The sequence below is a fragment of the Mus caroli genome, chromosome 1 (genome assembly GCF_900094665.2).
Source record: "Mus caroli chromosome 1, CAROLI_EIJ_v1.1, whole genome shotgun sequence".
In the NCBI taxonomy this organism is placed as follows: domain Eukaryota; kingdom Metazoa; phylum Chordata; class Mammalia; order Rodentia; family Muridae; genus Mus; species Mus caroli.
In genome coordinates this window covers 179,204,520-179,224,243 of record NC_034570.1, presented here as the reverse complement: position 1 = coordinate 179,224,243, position 19,724 = coordinate 179,204,520, and the positions used below count along the sequence as shown (strand labels likewise).

The 19,724-nt window shown below is 45.6% G+C and overlaps 1 protein-coding gene across 2 annotated transcripts in view; it reads left to right on the top strand.

Annotated features, from left to right (window-relative positions):
• Positions 1-14,889: 14,889 nt before the first annotated feature.
• The window catches only part of Kcnk2 (potassium two pore domain channel subfamily K member 2), a 181,983-nt gene continuing 177,148 nt past the window's right edge, over positions 14,890-19,724 (top strand). Inside the window, exon 1 of one of the 2 annotated variants that reach the window (XM_021160610.1) lies at positions 14,890-15,050. Coding sequence is in view for 1 of the 2 variants with exons in the window: in XM_021160585.2 (XP_021016244.1) it covers positions 15,017-15,050 (34 nt within the window). In the remaining variant the exon portion in view is untranslated. The remainder of the gene's footprint in view (positions 15,051-19,724) is intronic. The other variant, XM_021160585.2, reaches the window with a different exon arrangement.

The window sequence follows — 19,724 nt, the reverse complement described above, 5'->3', positions numbered from 1 at the left end:
TAACCCAACTGTTACAGTGAATTCTAGAGTCCAACGTGGACTCTAGAGTTCACTATAAACATTTGGTCCTTAACAGACTTCTTGGGAACAACGGCCAACTTCAAGGTCCTGCACATTCCTCTTAGACTCCCTCCACCATAGCCCCAGTCAGTGTAATCTCGTCCTTTTGTTGTGTAGCCTGCAAACACTGAGGTGTCTTTGGCCGACTTCCCTCTCTGGAGCCGTGACCAGTCCAACAGTAAATTCTGTTGCTTCTCTGAATTTCAGCATCTTCTCTGCTACCTTGACCCAACTCACTATGCTGTGTGGCCTGAGGGACATGGCATCCCTCTCGCTGGACTCATTTCTTCTCTGGTCTAATGACTGATGATCCTCAAAACAGATCAGAACCCCACCCAGATCTTCTATGAGCCCTCTGTGAGCTAGTGTGGAATTGTCACCTTGATTTTCAGAGTCCTGCCTGGTCTGTTACCTCCCAAGCACCCTGTTCCCTCCACTTCCTTATGTACCCCATGCACATCCCCACCTTAGGCCCACTGAGTACTACCTTAGTCTAGACTACATCTTTTCCAGGTATTTACCTTGCTTTCTTTCCTATGTCACTCCTTGTCATAGGGTTTTGCTGCTGTGAACAGACACCATGACCAAGGCAACTCTTACAAGGACAACATTTAATTGGGGATGGCTTACAGGTTCAGAGGTTCAGTCCATTATCATCAAGGTGGGAACATGGCAGAATCCAGGCAGGCATGGTACAGGCAGAGCTGAGAGTTCTACATCTACAGCTGAAGGCTGCTAGTGGAAGACTGACTTCTAGTCATCTAGGATGTGTGTCTTAAAGCCCACACCCACAGTGACACACCCACTCCAAGAAGGCCACACCTACTGCAGGGCCACACCTTCTAATAGTGCCACTCCCTGGGCCAAGCACATACAAACCATAACACTCCTCAAAGGTCACAACGCAGTAGTAACATAGCTCACCTTGTGACCCCATTTGTCTCTCCTTGAATCCCAGCATGGTGTTACATGTGGTCTGTTCTGTGCTGTTTGTCTCTCTTCCACACTCAAGTGCAAAGCCATACAAGTATAAATGACTCATACCCTTGGTCTCCTCTGGAGTTCGTAGCAGTGCATGGCCCACTCAAAACAATTCTTTTTTTTTTTTCTTTTTTTTTTTAAGATTTATTTATTTATTATATGTAAGTACACTGTAGCTGTCTTCAGACACTCCAGAAGAGGGAGTCATATCTCGTTACGGATGGTTGTGAACCACCATGTGGTTGCTGGGATTTGAACTCCGGACCTTTGGAAGAGCAGTCGGGTGCTCTTACCCACTGAGCCATCTCACCAGCCCCCAAAACAATTCTTATGTGTTTATTACAAATTAATGAAAATCTGTTAGACTCCCCCGCAGGCTGAAGGGTGCTTTTAAGAGGGAAGAATTTGCAGATTTCTGCAGCAACTTTGTCAGTAACGATCCCTTTCTACGTGTCTCTTAATGACTCACGGTTCAGAACTAGCTTGGTTTCACTCACTCTCTTCCAGGGTCAGAAGGAGATGAAACAAGTAAATCACTTGCTTTGCATAACATTTAACTTGGTCTTCAAGGAGGAGACGAAGGAAGCCCAAAGAACCAGCAATCAGGATTCTTAATGTATGTTAATGGAATATTATAACAAGTCAAAATGAGTCACATATCTGATGAGCGTCACACCAAACTTTTAAGAGAAGATCGGATCCACTCTGCTGACTTCCGTTTAGTTCAGTTTGCAGGGCTCCTTACCTGACTTAATACCAGGTGTATCCTGACATATGTGAACCGTTAGCTGAAGGGCTGCCTGACTGGAAAGATGAATGGAGACTAGTAAAGGAGGTTGGAAGGGTGAACTAAGGCTCACTGTAGGTCCACCATTGATCAAGATGCTTATAATATGTCCAGGAGCGGAGGCTTTCTCCACCCTGGGAACAGTTACCAGTCCCACTGTACATGTGCAGAAACTGAGGCCTGGAGGAGTGGACAACTTGAATGATCAGTTCCTACCCCAGCCAATGGCAGTGCTGGGCTTCACACAGCTTCATGGGCTCTTCTGTGGAAAGCTTGATGGTCTCTGCAGGATGACACCAGGAGACGGCCCTGAGGAAAGGAACCCGAGCAAGTTCACATGGACACCAAAATAAATCATGAGAACACAGGAAAAACAGCCCGCAGATGTCATGATCTAAACACTAGGCTGGAGAAATTAATGTGGAATTACTTTATGAGACATGCTGAACATGTGGAACAACTTACAAGCCTAGGGTATTACTGTTGTTTTTAAAATGGCACCATTGGATTCATGACCCAGAGTATGGTATAAAAGAAATGAAAATTAAGGCCAAGGACTGCCCTATGTTTTCTACAGCAGAGTTTGCACTGATTTTTAAAAAAATCATCATAAGCCATAGACCCTCTTTTCTAAAGAGAACATAAGCACGGCATGCTCTTGGGGACACGGGCAGCCTGAGCAGCGTAGCATTGAGTGGTGGTTGGCTCACTAGAGGACACAGAAGGAGAACACTTGAAAGCATATTCATTGCAAAGGGCAGTGACCTTAGGCTCATCCACCTGGACTCTGTGGGACAAACTCTGTGTTGAGTGTCTACTGTAGACTTACTATTCAGAATGCATAAACGTGTAAGGAAGTTCTCAGTGCTCACATAGTAGCCCGTGTGACCCCTGTGCACTGTACAGACCCTCTGCCAAGAAAGGAACCTTGTAGATGGAGGTTCTTTGAGCAATCAGCCACCATCTTTGTCAGCTGGACTGTGCTTGCTTGCAAGAGCACATCATGACTGTAGACACGTTGTCAGAGGAGGGTCATTGAACCTTCACCTGCATTCCACATGCTCCTCTCACCCTGAAATTCTATCTCAATTGCAGGCAACCATGTTGGAGCCTCAGGAGGGGCTAGACCATGTAGGCTGCAGAGGTTACTTGGGAAGGAGTCCTATGAGGATGCAGAGAAGCTGTGATGCCTGTTGGGTCAGGCTTTCCTTTGCTGATGCTTCCGTGTCATCCGTGCTCCAGTAGGTGACACCTCAACTGTACTTTGTAAGTGCATTGTTTCCTCTGACTGAACTTTGATGGAATCATACTTTGGTTTGTCCTTGGGACCTTTTGAGGAAGGGAATGAATCCTTGCAATGTCTGGCTTAGGTGATAGGATATGACAAAACCAGAGATGAGTTTTGGGGTAGCAATTACTCTGGTCTTAATGGGAGTGAGGATCAGGCCATTGAGGACCTGCTGTCCAAGTGGCAGGAGCTCCTGAGGGGACCAGGAATGTATGACAGAAGCAGTGTATGACGCCTACTCACGAGACAAATGGGATAGTGTTAACTAGAGGGTGGGGAAACAGTTTATTTAGTGGGGACCTAAGAATGGGGGTTAGGCTTTAGGGGCTTTGATGAGCCCCATTATGCCAGTTGATGTGGAGGAAGGAGCTCTTGTGGGGTGGAAACTCCAATAGCTAATTCCCTAATAAGGCAGCCAGGGGTGCCTGCAGGTAAGGGCTAGGCAGGATGACTGCCTTAAAAGTGCTAGCCAAGGGTCCACCGGTCCCAGTACATTGCTTCATGTTGTGGAATGCTTCCTTGGAGCACAAGAGCCACCACTGTGATCAGAACAACTGCGACTGCTAATGGAGACCCTCAAGGTCTGTTGACTGCTGATGTTCCCTCAGTGACTAAGGTACCTGGCAGATTGTTGGGCTTGTTGGACCTTCGCCAGAGATTACAGCTGCCTCTGCTGGCCATTTTGCACAATTCTGCTCCAATTGCATATGCCCTGGTCTCAGGAGTGCTAGGGTATCTAGGCTGGGGGCGTAATGGATAGAAACTCCATCTTTGTGACTATAGGGGAGCCATCATCCATGCTGGGTGATCTACTTCTTCCAGAAAGGGTCTTCTCTTTAACATTTCCAGAATTCTCCAGGACAAAGCCACCAGCTAGGGGACCAAAGGTTCAGGACAGGAACCTGGGGTGCAGGTCACATTCAGACCATAGTGTTCCTCTTTTATCTGTGTATGATTTTCTGGGCCCCTGTGAGTTCCTAAGGAGACAGATCCTCCAATTCATTCCATGCACTGGGCCTGGGAGTGCCTACCCACTACTACGGTTTCATTCTGTATGTTCTTGAGGACTAGAAACTTGATTCTTATTGATTTTTAGAGCATATTTAAAAATGATCCTGTCATCGAGTTACCAAATGCCACAGTGGAAATAAATGAGCCACTTTAAAGCAGTCATTTCAATAGAGCAGCATAGGCCTAAGGTGCTGGCTTTCAATAGAAGGTGAACTAAGTCAGTGTCTCTTAATAGGAGGATAAATGTCAAGAAATCCTGGGAGCAAGTATCTTTGATATTTCTTCAGTTAAGTACATGTCTGTGGGTGAAAACCCCCAATTAATGCATACTTCTGGCCTCTGAGACATCACCACAGTGAATTATAATCTAACACATAGGCTCAAGGAGGGCTGAGGCCTATGCAGAAAAGAACCATTGAAGAACTCTATTGAGAACCAGCTTTGTGACTGGGCAGGACCTGACACTTTTCTGGGCCTTACAGATATTCATATGGGGGGGGGTGGAGATTGAGTATTTCAATGCGGTATTGTATTTCATGGAAAGGGTAGTGTAGAAAAATGGTTTATAACCACATTCCTTCCACTCAAAAATAGTTTTAAAAGGTCTCATATGGGGGAAAATAAAACCCTAAACCAAGCCCTTCATTCTCTTTTTGCTGGGCAGGAAGAGAAGTGATTTTGTGACCGTTTGTATGAGAACTTCTCATAGGTAGAAACTGAATGTTGTGAGGGAAAACCAAGCTCCGAAGGCCTAGGAATGGGTGGGACTCTTCTGGGAAGATGGCTCACTTGTCCAGGGATGGTGAAACATTTACAGAATGTAGTCGCTCTTCGGTGGCTTCCTAGGCTCTTCTTTCTCCCACCCCTTTTCTTCTATCTTGCAACCTCTAACACTAGATAAGAGAGGAAGAAGATAGAGAGGAAAGGAAAGAGATCCCTGAATAAAGTCAGGGGTTGCAAAGGGGCTACGTTATCATTTGATTATTTCCTGCTGATTGGGGGAGTTGAGTTCTCTTGGAACAAACTTGATATTCGCCATCAAGATATCTAATTTCTTCTTGCTGTTTCTTCTTTGTGCGTGACTACATAACAAACCAAGACCAACAACAACTAGCAACAACAAAACCAACCAACCATCCACCGACCACCCCTCCCCCACCTCTCAGGGCCCTAGCAATTCTCTATCCTCTAAAAGGTCCCCAGAACTCTAAACATGACACAATTCCAGAAACTGTCTGCAGGTGGCAAAATCAAATCATAGCCGTCTGCTATGGACAGCTCGAAGCAGCTCCATCTCCTACACTGGGATGAACATATGTTTATAATATTTCTGTGTTTTTTTTTAAAAGAAACCAAAATTCTAAAACTGTCACTACAAGAGAATAAGGAGGGCAATGGACAAGGTGCCGGTTAGTGTGAGATGTGCCTTTCCCAGGAGCCTTTAAGTGGTTAAGCTATTAGCTTCATCTACATCAAGTCAGGAGTGGATGGTCTTTGGATTCTTCCAACAGCTTTATAATGGGTTCAAAGTCAAATTCAATATTTTCTGTGGGACCAAAGAAAGATGTTTTACCAAGTAGGATAACTCCAAGGGAAATACTAGCCCTGCTTTTCTGGATGCCAAACTGCTACCCAGGTCTCTAACATCTCCAGGCCTCTTGCTCTACCTCCATGTGGTCTCTGTGGACGTCAGGACAACAGCATCTTTTCTTACTGCATGTCCCACAGCTGACAGGAGTCCACCCTTACCAGGTTTGTGCTTGTGCTTGTAAGTAAGGAAGTTGACACAGATGGCCTCCTGTATGGAACATGGGGTGTAAGGCTAGATGATGTGCCACAGTCAATGTCCAGTCAGGCATTTCAAAGAAACCTCAGGATATTTTTCATCAAAGCACCTGCCACCAGCGAGAGCAAGAAATGAAAACAAAGACCTAACTCATCAAAGCCCACAGTTCTGGGACAGTCTCTAAATGTATCAACCTTGCCTTTTGGCTTCTGCAGTTCTGCTTCTGGCTAACTGTTCTTGTTAAGTGGGGTATGTCAACCCAGAATGTGGTTTTTGTCCTTAAAAATCTCATGCTGAGAAAGGCTCGGTGCTACACTGGGTTCCTGAACATCCAGGATAATCACTAGCTGGCTAATAAATGCTTTCTATTGACTTAACTCCCCTGCAACCCCACTCCAAAAATCTTCCCCATCAAGACCAAGCCCTTGCTGCTCGTAGCAATGGCTTTCAAAGCATCTGCTCCCTTGTTCTCCATTCTTCTCATTTTCTCTCTCCTGGTCTTGGTTGGAGTCATCCCTTTGATTGACTACCCACATCCAAGCCCCTGCATCCCAGGGCCCACCAAATGGTGGAAAATGGTAAACCTCCACGTGTTTTGACAAGACACCATGTATACGAAGCCTCTAGTCCTCTCACCATGACTTGGTAAGAACTGCAGAACACATGCAGTTGAATCTTTCTGCCTTTCCTCTGAGAACTAGGATCGTTTGGGTCCCTATTGTGGAGACGGAGGCAGCGGTGCTCAGAGTGAAGTGAGCCACGTACAGGACACGGCCCTCCACATGATGCCACTCGTGCTACACCGGCCCAGAAAGGAAGTGCTCGTGTCATCTCCAGCCCTGTGCGGTGTCCACTGTGTCCTAGCCTTGGACAGCCACAGGAACATGCTGCTTCTGCCCGCCCCCACACTCAGCTTCCATTCCGTTCTCGGGCATCTATCAGCCAGACCCAGAGGAGAAGGGCATGCTTGGCTTCAACAGCACAAGCACGGAAGGACATTCTCTGAACCAGGACTAACAGACGCCAGATGCCTCCTAACGGCCCAAGTATCCAAGGGCCCTTGTAACACAGATGGCCTTGTCTCAATGTTTTCACCCATGGTTGGGGAATCTAGACAGGAATTTAAACACACACACACACACACACACACACACACACACACACACACACACACTTTTCCTAATAGACCCGTGTAGGCAGGAGTCTTGGAGGAACAAGATCGAAGTCCTAAGTCATACGTGTATTTCTAGATAGTTCTAGAAGTTAGATATGAAAGGGATCATTTTTAAATGATCAGACCAAACCAGGCATGGTGGTTTGTGTCTGTACTCCTGACACAGAAGGATCATGGGGTTAGCCTGGTTCATGAAGCATCCTGGCTAGCCTTGGCTACATAGTAAGTACTCTACCTCAATAACTGACTGACTGACTAATTAACTAGCTAACTAATCAAGAAACAAATAGATATATATTAGGTCAACATATTCCAGATAATCAGCTATGTAATAAAATGTCCAAAAGCAGATGTGGAGGAATAAGGACAATTAGTTCTGAGTTACAGCTCTTGAAGAACCCACAAGAACTCTATATGGAGGTAGAAATACTACTGGAAAGGAGGAACTTGGGAACGTGCCATAACTGTGTGCAAGCCTGCAACCACAGCACTTGGGAGACCCAGAAAGGAGGGGGAATTTGAGGCCAGCCTGGGCAACATAGTTAGTTCCTGTCACAAACAAATAGCTTTGGTTAATAGAATGTTTTGAAGAGTCTCTTATTGTGTTTGTTTCTGAATAGTCCAGTGATAATGACTTATATTCTAATTTCACTTCATTTAATTCATTGATATATGACCCAAATACATAAACGTAGAGTCTGGTTAAGGTGGGCGAAGGCCACCTTGTAGCAATGAGAGCTCTATACTGATTGACAGGGTGGTCATCCTTGGTGGGTGGAGGGGGGAGCATTTCTGAAGATGCGTTTCAGTGTGTGTGTGTGTGTGTGTGTGTGTGTGTGTGTGTGAGAGAGAGAGAGAGAGAGAGAGCACACATATGTATTTGCATGTGTGTGCACGTGTACATGTGTGTGCGTGTATGAACACAAATAGGGAAAAAACCTGTGTGCATGCGTTGCTTTTTGAGACAGGTTCTCTCACTGAGCCTGGAGATCACCATCACCCGCTGTATCGGCTACAGTGTCTGGCTGTCAAGCTCCGGGATTCAGCCTGTGTTTACCTCCCCAAGCATGGAGATGACAAGTGCAGAGCATCATGCTTTGGTTTCTTAAAAAGCAGAGTTCTGAGGAGCAAGCATGGTTCCTCACACTGCAAGGCCAGTATATTATAGGTGGCCATTCCCTGACCCCAGGCACTTCCCTCTTCTCCTTTTTACATCATTTTAAAGATAAGAAAATGCTACGTAAAATCTCAGGCTGCTTTTTAAGATGTTCGGACCTGGGCATACTGGGTAGTTATTTCTTGATGAGAACCACACGTTGGATGTTGTTGAAGGGAGCCTTGCCTCTGAGTGATTGGCCAGGATCTGTCCACACTGCTCTGGAGGCCCCCTTTTCTAACCCTGCCAAAATCCTTTTCTCCACTCTTCTGAAGCTTTGAGTCGTCGGTGATTGCTAGCCTACCCGATAACCATCCACACGAAGACCGCTCCAGAGACCTGCTACCTGACCCTTCATTAGTTACTGTCCTGTTGGCAGTTGCTAACTTTCATCTTCTACCCTGCTTGGATTCACTTGGCTTTTGTTATGTGTTCCTTAATTCTGTCGCTGGGCCAGCCTGCAACTCAGCCTCTGACAAGGGCCCCATATTGGGTGCTTTGCCTGAACCATCCTGGGACCTTCCCACCCATTTCAGAGCTTTAGCTTCTTTTTGTGTAAGGACTGAAAGCCAATTCTCTCATAGATCTTGTATTGTGTGAGGCTCTGTACAAGGAATTTGAATGCAACAGCCCCATTCCCTCTCAAGTGTGTGTGTATCTGTGTGTTCTGTGTGGGTATGTGTACATGTGTGTGTAGACACAGAGGTCAGAGGATGATGTCAGGTGACCTCATTGCCTTGTCCCCTGAACTCAGACAGGGTCTCTCACTGACTGACAGGGTCTCTCACTGACTGACAGGGTCTCTCACTGACTAACAGGGTCTCTCACTGACTAACAGGGTCTCTCACTGACTGACAGGGTCTCTCACTGACTGATAGGGTCTCTCACTGACTGACAGGGTCTCTCACTGACTGACAGGGTCTCTCACTGACTGACAGGGTCTCTCACTGACTGACAGGGTCTCTCACTGACTGACAGGGTCTCTCATTGACTGAACCTGACTAAACTCAGAGCTTTCCATTTGGGCCTAGGCAGGGTGGTCTGCACGCCTAAGCAGTTCTTGTGTCCTGGCTCACTCAGGGGTGGGATTACAGGTGCATGTGCCCATGCCTAGACTTACCATGAGTGCTAGAGATCCAAACTCAGGGCCTTGCATAGTGGGGGCTCTCATTGCTAAGCTGAGCCATCTTCTGGGGTGACAGGCTTTGCGCGTGGCTGACTGATGGTGAGGATGCGAGTACGTCCCTACATTGACTGAGCTTGGCCTCATGCTCTGTGTGAGTCAATGTGACCTTTACAAGAGGCTTTATAATATCAGTCACCTATGAGTGCCTTGAAACCATCCTCAAACCAAGGAGGGATCATGCCTGGGCTTGCCTATATGAAAGACATGCAAATGTAAGTGACACGGGGGAAGGACTTAATTGTCCCAGCGGAGCCTGTCTTAGAGCAGCATGCAGCCATCCAATGCCATATTAAAGCATCCCACTCAGGTTATCAGTCCCCTACCCAACATGCTTGAACAAGCCCTAATGAGACTGCATTTGTCATGCTGACCCACAGAATAATGAACAACCAAAAATGCCCTGCTCCTGTGACTCAAGCGAAATGAAGGAAGAGGGGACAGAAAGGCGGTCAGAGCCAAGAAATCACGATGCCTGTGGTTATATAGTGTCTTTTCGTCTTGACAGGATACTCACAGCCATGAAGCCTCAACAGTGTGGTTACCTAAATAGGACTCACATAGTGACCATACAAGTTGATATGCCAGCGTGGGTGGGTGATATTTCTCAGGGCCCCATGCCTAGGTGAAGGGCTACAGGCAGTTAATGGCTGCTGAGAGGGGGAAGAATTTGTTTGCCAAGGACAATCTGCATAGATCAGTCAATCCCAAGTGGTCAGCCCTAAGCACATGTGCGTATGAACAACACTAAATGGACTCAATAAGGAGTGTGTGTGTGTGTGTGCGTGTGCGTGTGCGTGTGCGTGTGTGTGTGTGTGTGTGTGTGTATAAAGCAGGAACCAGAAGAGGTTATACACATAAGAGGGAGGTAGGCAGAACAGGAGACGTTAGAAGGGGAAGAAAGAAGTAGAAATGGTGTTGATGCAGCATACAGGAAATTCTTAAAAAGCTTTTAATAAAAATATTCTTGGGGAACAAAAAAAGAAATGCCAGTTGTGTAGGTCACGAAGGTGGGAAGCAGACATAGCCTGCAGTGGTGGTGAACAGATTCAGTGAGTGGCCCCTGTAATGGAGTTGTAACTGTGCCTAAGATACACTTTTCAGAGTCATGGCTCAGCAGTTAAGAGCACGGCCTGCTCTTGCAGAGGACCAGGACAGTGGCTCACAGTCACCTCTAATTGCGTGGACTTTCACATGGTGCAAGTACAGGCAAACACTCAGACACAGAAATACAATTTTAAGAAAATGTGTTATGTTTTGCTTGTGACAAATAGGCAACTAGATGGAGCTGCAGTTGAATATGCCTCAGGATTTATTTGTGTGTGTGGTACATTTGTGGGTGTGTGTGGTGTCTGTCTGCATGGGGATGCACATGCATTTGTGAGTGTGTTCACCCTTGCATGTGCCTGTGAGGTGAGAGGGGGATGTGTGTTTCACTGTCACTCTCTGCCTTACTCCCTTGTGACACAGTCTCTCACTGAACCCCAAGCCCTCCAGTTTTAGGCTAGGTTGCTGGCTGGTGGGTCTGAGCAACCTCCTCCCTCTGTCCCCTACCACCCACCAGCCCTGGCTTTCAGAGATATGTGGCCGTGTCTGGCTTTTCCACATGGGTGCTGAGGCTCTGAACTCAGGTCCTCCTGCTTACACTAATCCACTGAGCCATCTCCACAGGTTCCATCTCAAATATTTAAAAAATAGTTTTTGAATTTTGCTCAGGAGAAAAAGAGTAAAGGAAGAAAGCAAAAACAAAGAAAATAACTGAAGGGTTGTTCTAGGATAGGTTGATTTGCTTTTTGGAAAAAAAATATGTCTCATCTAAAAATTGAGTGTGTTCTGGGGACATTCAAACCCAATGTTTGTGTTACAAATGACATTGTAAGGCCATTTCCATAAAGGCCGGCAGATCTGAGACTGGCATGCAGCAAATATTTCTGACAACCCTTGCATTTACTGTCACTTTGAGGTCTCGATGCTGAGCTGTGAGTGGAAAGAGAGTGTATCCGTGGACCTCAGAGAGTTGGCAATGCCTGACAGATACTTATCTGAGCCGTGCGCATCAGGAATCTGGAGTGGAAATCTCCTAAGAATAGCCAGTCTCACGAAATTTCCAATCCCTCTTGTTTTTGGCAGAAGTGAAAATTCCGTGGAGATGGCTCATGTCGCAAGACTTCTGTGTGGTGCTGGCTAGCACCAGTGAGGAGAACGGCCTGAGGGAAGAAGGCCAAACCAACGTGGCTGCGTGTTTTCACGCCTCTGAAAAGGTCTGGGTTTGGCTTCAACTAGGAAAGAGTACTTGAGGTTTGTATTCCATGCCAGGTTTTTCAAATGCCATTCACCTGACTCAGGGGACTCTGAACATCAGCAGGAACAGAGGGAGGGAGTAAACTTTGAATATTCTTGATGTTCAGACACACTTTGAACAAGACTCCTTGCTGGGAGCGAGAACAGGATACTGCTGGAGCAGGCTGTTCTCACACACCCCTTGCTGGGGATCAGCGGGTCAGTGTTGTTTGATGGTCAGAAATTCATTAGGTAGAGAATAACCAGTGATGCTTGACACCCTGATGTGGATAGAACTTGGTCTGTCTCTTTAGATGGCTGAAGAAAGGAAACGAACGAACGGGGACCAAATTACCTAGTGCACTCAGGGTACTATTTTCTTTGGAATAACCTACCATTTGATCCTTCTCCGCTATCCTGCAAGTACTTTTGAGTCTTGCATGGCAGATTCCACCTTCTCATGCAAACTAGACTCAGACATCAGCCTTCCATTGGCCAACCGTGGCAAGCTGCTGTCTTCGCTCCTGTGCATATCCACAGTTGCATTTTAAACACAGAATTGTGTTCTTTGCCTGTTGCCTAGGGCACTGCAGAAGCTTCTCAAGTGGAAATGGCCCCATATTACCCAGCTGTGACTATAATTCCCTTTCTGTACAGCAGGAACCTTCCACCAATACTAGATTCATCCTTGTGAGTCTACTCTTGGTCATCAACTTGACTATATCTGGAATTAACTAAAACCCAAGCACCTGGGTACACCCGTGAGGGAGTTTTCTTAATTAAAAAAATTTAGGAAGATCCACCTTTAATCCAGATCATTTGAGGTGAGAAGATCTACCTTAAATCTGGGCAACCAACACCTTCTGGTGACTGCCTATACAAAGGGAAGACAGAAGCACTTTCTCATTGAGTCACCCTTGCTGGCAAGTTTATTCCTTCAATGGCAGTAGAGCCTAACTCTCTGAGCTTCCAGTCTATACTGAAGACCAGCTAATATGTTCAGCCTCACGGAATGAACAACTATTACTGGATTCTTGAACTTTCCATTGGTAGATAGCCATTGTTGGGCTAGCTGGACCAAGTCTGTAAGCTACTCTAGTAATCTGTCTGTCTACCTGCCTGCCTGCCTGCCTGCCTGTGTATCTATGTACCTATGTTATCTATGTATTCATCCATCTATCCATCCATCCATCCATCCATCCATCCATCCATCCATCCTTCTATCCATCTTCATGCTATCAGTTCTGTTCCTCTAGAGAACCCTGGCTAACACAAGCCGTATCTCTCAGCCCCTTCGGTTACCAGAGTGACTTGTGTTCCAGAAGCCTTTGCCAGTCCTCACCAGCATCCTTATCGCACTGCCAGCATTTCCCTGTGTGAATATAAAACGTGAACACACAGCCACTGGGTGCTGCTTTCCCACCAATGGCCCATGCTCAGGTGCTAATTTAAAGCAAGGCCATCTCTGCGCATCAGCACTAAATCGTCTGATGCTTCTCTGAGGTGCTCCTTGACCCAGACGTGCAGAAGCCTTTTCCATGAAGCTCATGCGATAAACGCCATCTGATTCTGTTTATTCTTCAGGGTTCCAGTGGCTGGCAGCTTCATCGGATTATAGCCCAGGAGCACATTAATGAGACAAAGGTCACAGGTCACACGCTGGTCGAGTGAGCATGACTGTGACACTTCCCTTCTCCAGTCCCCTCTGCACAGGCAACTCTACCATGAATCAGTGTCATCTAGCAAATGGTGTCTAGGGAGCAGAGTTCAGGTGAGGCTTGCTGAAAGCCCTCTCTCAGCCCTGAAAAACCCAGCCGAGAGAGCATGCTATGTACGGTGTGCACACATATGGGTGCACAGGAGGGATTTTTTTTTTCACATGGGAACAAAAACGTGTCTCTTGCACAACTTTTGTAGTGTGAATTGTCTCTGCCTGATGGAAGGGTGAGGTTACTTCTCGCCATCATTTAATGCGCAGAATCACATAGTGCCAGTGTGAGCATTTAATACGCAGAATCACATAGTGTCAGTGTGAGCCCAGATGCCTAAGATCTGGGCTGGAAACTCCACAATGCAGCTTGTGCTACCTCGGGGTCACCCCACCACCTTATGCTCTCTGCTCAGCTGTGCTTTGTTACAGCTTTAGCAGAGCACTGATGTGGTTCCACAGTCTGGGTCTGGTATTGGATGACATGCGGGCTGGTTTTGGTGGTTGGAGCAGACTGGTAGGGGGCTATGCAAACCGGAGTAGTTTTCCTTCCCAACAGCAAGAAAACATGTTAAGAATTACTCCTGATACTTAGGGTATCTCTCTCCCCTCTCTCTCTCACTCTCTTCCACTGTCCCCCTTTGCTCCGCACTCTTGGATACTCCTTGAAGTTTGCTGTCACTTTTATGGTCCCTGAATGTCCCTCTACTCTGATTTAATTGCTTTCTTATCTCAGCAAACACCCCTTGAAACTTTGCTCTAATTCCCCCCTCCCCTTTTCTCTCTATCCCAACCCACTGAAAACAAACCAGGTAATAAAACTGATAGCATCCCTAATGTAATAGAGAGAGAGAGAGGGAGAGAGAGAAGGGGGGAAAAAAGATAATCAATGTAATTTAGATAAGGTGAAAAAAAATCAAGTAAAAGCTGGTATGGACTGAGGCCAGCAGTTCATCTGTTTGTTTTAATAGGTTCCAGCCACAGTACGCCAGGCACAGGACTGCTGCTTGCTTTCTGCTGCGCTTAGCAAGCACATGAGCTTAAAAACAAACTTTGACAATGGAGATCTCTTTGTCCTTTCAGGAATGGAAAGCATTATGTACTTCAAAGCACACGAAGCCTGATTTGAAAATATAGTTTGTGCCTGTGCTGCTGGGCTATCGGGTGGGTCTTTAAGTCACATAAGGCACACGGATGACTTGTGTGTAAACAGTACGGCAGCCGTCAGCTAGTAAGAACAAACGTCGCTAGCAACTTTGATAAGCCCATTCATGAGGAAGACGCGTCTGTCTTTCAAGTTCCTTGGAACAACTGGGATATGATTCCTCATTTTAATCAGGGTTTTCTTCCTGGGCTAAACTGCAAAACCAGAGAACTTGAGCAGCACATTCCGCTTGCACAGAGCAGCGTTTGTTCATTTTGAGTGTTTTTGGACAGGAAATTGATCTACAGGGTAACGTTCACACACGAATAAGAAACAGTATGGGACGGTGGCTTGTTAGGACAAGTGACTCTGTTTTGGACATTACGGACAAGAAACCTTGGAGGAAGAGCAGCGTTAAAGATCAAAAGCATGACAAGTCCTGATGAAAACACCCCCAGATGATGAACCCACGGGCGAAAAGGAGCGTCTACCGTGAGTATCTTTGCTGGGATCAAGCATCTTGTTTGTTTTTTAAAACATTTTGGGCATGCTGAGCAGTAGATCTCTGAGTGAACATTTGATGAAGGTTTTTCTTCTACAGACGAGTGTATAATTAAACTCGTTGGGTGGCTCCAGCAGAGCGTTCGATGCTGAAACACCTTCCATGACTCTGTGATACTGGAAGAAGCTGCAGGTTGATTTAGGAGAGCCTTGTACAGCAGGCACGTCGTGCAGAGTTTTATTGTGCAACACGTTATTCTGGCAATGCATAATCCATCAATGTATATCTATAAATAACACTGAATCTACATGCTGATAGTTTATTACTTTGATTTCATGTGGCTAATCCTGTTATCAAAACACGGATGTATAGAGATTCACCCAGTGCTATCAGGATTTAGAGAGAACCTGAACTATTAAGTTTACCTATCCTATCTTCCTATGGGGAAGAGACATTTAGAATCTGGGACTAGGCAAGAAGAAAGTGTCACCGCGTAGAGTAGACTTCTTTGGAACTGACACCTGAATTCCTTTTATGATTCCCAAGTTTATGCCCCTAATGTTCAACTAGTCTTCCTGAGATTAAGACTTCTTGTGTCTCAATGGATTGATGTGCTCTTACAAATTTGAGCCAAGCCTATCAAAATGAGCTCTGCACAGCTATTAAATCAAGTCCTACTCTTAGAGTCTATCACAAAGTAGATAGATAAAGATACGGTAGAAAGCTTTAAATGCTGAATAAAGTCTGCTGCTAAGGGAGCAGGAAGAGATATCTCGATTCTCTCTGTAAATTCATTCATGAGTGTGACTGAGTTGTACGTTTCAGGGGATTAGATAATTATGGAATCACATTGTATTGCCTTTTTCAGTAAGGGGTTCCTTTAAAAGTCAAATTTTGAGTTTATTGCCACGTTGGTTATTCTTCTCTTGATTTATTATTTCTTTGGAAGGGCGTCTCCTGGGAGCAGCCCAGTCTGTAGCATAGCATAGTTTCCAGTCCAGTATGTAAGGTCCTGAAGCCTGACTGTGTGCTGGAACACAGGATAAGTCAGCATGTTCACCCTTTGCTGAGGCTGAGCAGACAGCTGAGATGCTGGCCATGTTCTCCACTGAACTGATCATCTTTCAGGTATAAGGGGCATGAAGAGAAATGGAGAGATGAATGGATTAAAAATGCCCCTGGAGTGAGATGAGAAATGGGAGGAGAGCTCTAAACCCAGTCCTGCACTTACCACCTTTGCAATGTCTTCTAGCTCTCTGGTTTTCCCTCTGGCGTACTTGGCCTTCCCAAGCAGGAAGGAAGAGTGCTGCACATGTGTTAGAAGTGGTGGTGGGATCCTTGGGGTAGGACCTGACAACAGCCGTAACTAAGCCACAGTCATCAGTAAGGGAAAATGCTTTGGGATAATTACATGTAGCTTGGGGGTAAGCTTAAATTATAACATGGATAACATTATATATATAAAATCGCTAGGCTTAAATTATCCCTTCATCAGTTCAGTCAACTTAGGTGTGGATTTCACAGGCCCATTTACCAGGTAGAGATTCTAACTAGAGTCATACTGTCCATAGCAATAATCTGGCGGTTCTTTTAGGAATTAGTACTTTTTCAGGCTAGAGTCATCTGGAATTGCTATACAGACTTCTGGGACTTCAGTCAAGAAATGATGCAACATTCAACAAGTTCTAACACTGCTTCCAGTGTGAGGAAAAGAGGAGAGAGCATTAGCTGTTACAGGAGAGGCGAGCAAGGGAGGGGGCAGTACGGTGACCATGGTTTTTAAGATTTCACTTGGGAGTCACCAACATGAGTTTAAAGCCAGTCTTAGCTGTTTGGTGAGAGCCAATCTCATTCACACTAAACAAAATGACAACAGAACTGGAGAAAGTGGATATAATGCAGCACTCTATTCTAGCATCAGGAGATGCTTCTGGAGGCAGTCTAGCATCTAAGGATGCTTGTGGAAGCAGCACAGCATCAAGGGATGTCTGTGGGATCAGTCTAGCATCAAGGGATGCTTTTAGAAGTACTCGAACATCAAATAATGCTTATGTATAGCAGGTGGTAACTTGACGTTTCTGCAGCTTGTTTTGATTTTTCCAGTCAGCAATATAGTGTCAGAAGAAGATACACAGGCAGAACAACACAGTGTCTCTGGTACTGGGAGTGGTGAGTGTCTGCCACTGGGAGTTGTGTGTGTAAAAGAACGAGAGTCATGCATTTTTGAGTCAAGGCAACTAACCAGGAGTTAGAATTCCAGACCCACCACTTGTAAATGCTAAGGTTTTGGAAAATTTGCCTAAACGCCATTTCTAGCTGCTTATATGTGAGATGAGTTCATAAATCTTACCTTTTATACTTGTCATGGCTATGTTAGATCACTTTGTTAGTTGTCTGACACGTGTGTGAGAGGATGTTTAAGTTACACAGATCTCAGGAAACTTTAACATTTGAGGTCTGCTCATCAAGCTATCAGAGAGCCCCAATGCTTTGATGGCACTGAACACTAGATAATGATGCAAGCTGATAGAAATCTCTGTTTTCTGAGTACTGGTTAGCTGCCATGCAAGTATGTCAAGTGAAGCTTAAAGTCCAAGAAAAGAACAAGCAACAGCCAGGTGTGGTGGTTCAAGCCTCTCATTTTAGCTCTTGAGGGGCTGCGGTAGCAAAATCATCCTTGGTTCCAAAACAGCTCCGACCTCAAGGTAGGACCTCTCCTCAAAAAGCAAGCAGACCCAACAGGACAAATACGGAGGTGACTTGCAAGCAATGAAGGGTTTTCCCTGCCATTTTCAAGGTGAGGATCAAAATCCATTTGTTTATGGCCCTTGATGCTTGTAAGACCTTGTAGATACTCAGACAACCTCTACTTTCAATGTTTGCATGCAGCCTGTCTACTCATCTTAGAAAAACCACTGTAACAGATACTCTCAGCAGAAGTGACCTTCTGCAAACTCAAGGACTAAAAACGTCTTCTATTTCATCTTTCCACAGTGTCTGCAAAAACCAAAGATTTCTGTGGCTAACGTCTTGTGATGATTTAATTTATCGTGTCTACTTGTTCCAAGCACACGTGCAAAGCACTTGGGCAGGACCAGAATTCTTGTGTTGCTGCTTGGATTCCACATCCCAGATAGGAAATAACCCAGCGGTTAGAATGTTCAATCAGGAACATCTCTGGCATTTGGGCATGACCATTAAAATACAGCCTTGCATCTGTGTAGCATCATTTTATTTCCCACAAACCTCCCCATTTCTGAGCTTGTTTTTTCTCATCCCCACTGTGGGAAGGGGGGCTATACCTCATCTCCTGAATGAGGTATACAAATGCAGAAATGAAGCAGAAGGCTGGGTAGGAAGCAGTGGAACTTGGCCCATTGTGGGATTTGTTTAATGGCTCCATGATCATCTCTGGTTTGCACTCAGAAGTATCTCATTCATTTCAGCTCTTACACATCATTAGGAGTCTTGAATTTAAACAATAATTAACTAACTTTGTGGTACACCATTCACATGGCCCACCCCACCAGACAAGAAAGATGATACAGTGTAACTGGGTTCAGCTATGGCCCGGAGTCTGAACTGTCTTCTTTACACAAAGAGGTTGAAAGTTTCTGTGTCTATTTATTTGTTTCTTGTTTTACAATTCCTCTCGTTGATAGCCTTCAAGCAAGACAGCTGCCATCTCCATTACTATTGCCTGCTCAAAAGCTTACATAGCCATCAGGCTTGTTGACTGACTGCTGAGGGTGTAGGGAGATCCCAGCACTCCTCCCAACCGTTCATCTGCTCATTGCCCGTGGGATCTCTGGAAATGCTAGAGGATGTAGACTGGGGGAGACTGAGCCTCTGTCTAGGCAGCATGGAGATGCTACCATGCATGTTAGCATGTTCAATCATGAACCATCCGTGCTCCTCTAGGCAGCCCCTCTTCTGTGCTCCATAAGTAAGCCCGATGAGTTCATTGGTTCCTGAGGTCTAACTTAGGTAGTATTGTGTTTTGATTTGTTGTTGGTACCTTATGAGGAGAGAGTAGATATTGTATGGAATCACTAAGGAAGGAATCCTTGCAATGGAGTCCTGACTGTCTTTCCTCAAGGGTGTCATGGCATGGATTTGAACAACTATACAGTAAGCACATATTTGTGATTGTGTCTTAAGTGGGCAGTGACAGCCTCAGCTGGCTCTCTGCCCCACAGCTCATCCAAGGCTGATTAATGGCCTCTCACAGGGTGAGATTCTGAGACCCATGTCATAGACTTCCTGATAATTTCAGTCTAGCAACTAGATGCCTTCCTGGGCTAGGCTGTGAGAACTGCAGTTTACAGATGCAAGAGAAAACTTGGGACTGGTAAGACAGCAGGGGCTGAATATCTCACACAGATTAACAAATGGAGATTTTGAACTTGTTGACTTTGTGTCAGTCACACTATCTATGCTATAGTCTTTGTGTGCATGTGTATGAGAGAGACTTGTATCTTACGGAGGCCCCATGCTAACCTAGGGTTTCTTTCTTCAGCTGACATCCATCCCATCCTTTTGTTAGACACTGGACTCTACCTCTCTAGCACTTGGATTGCAAATATACAACCACCCCTGGAAATGTTAAAAGTTTGTATCAGTTTTAACTCTCTCTCTCTCTCTCTCTCTCTCTCTCTCTCTCT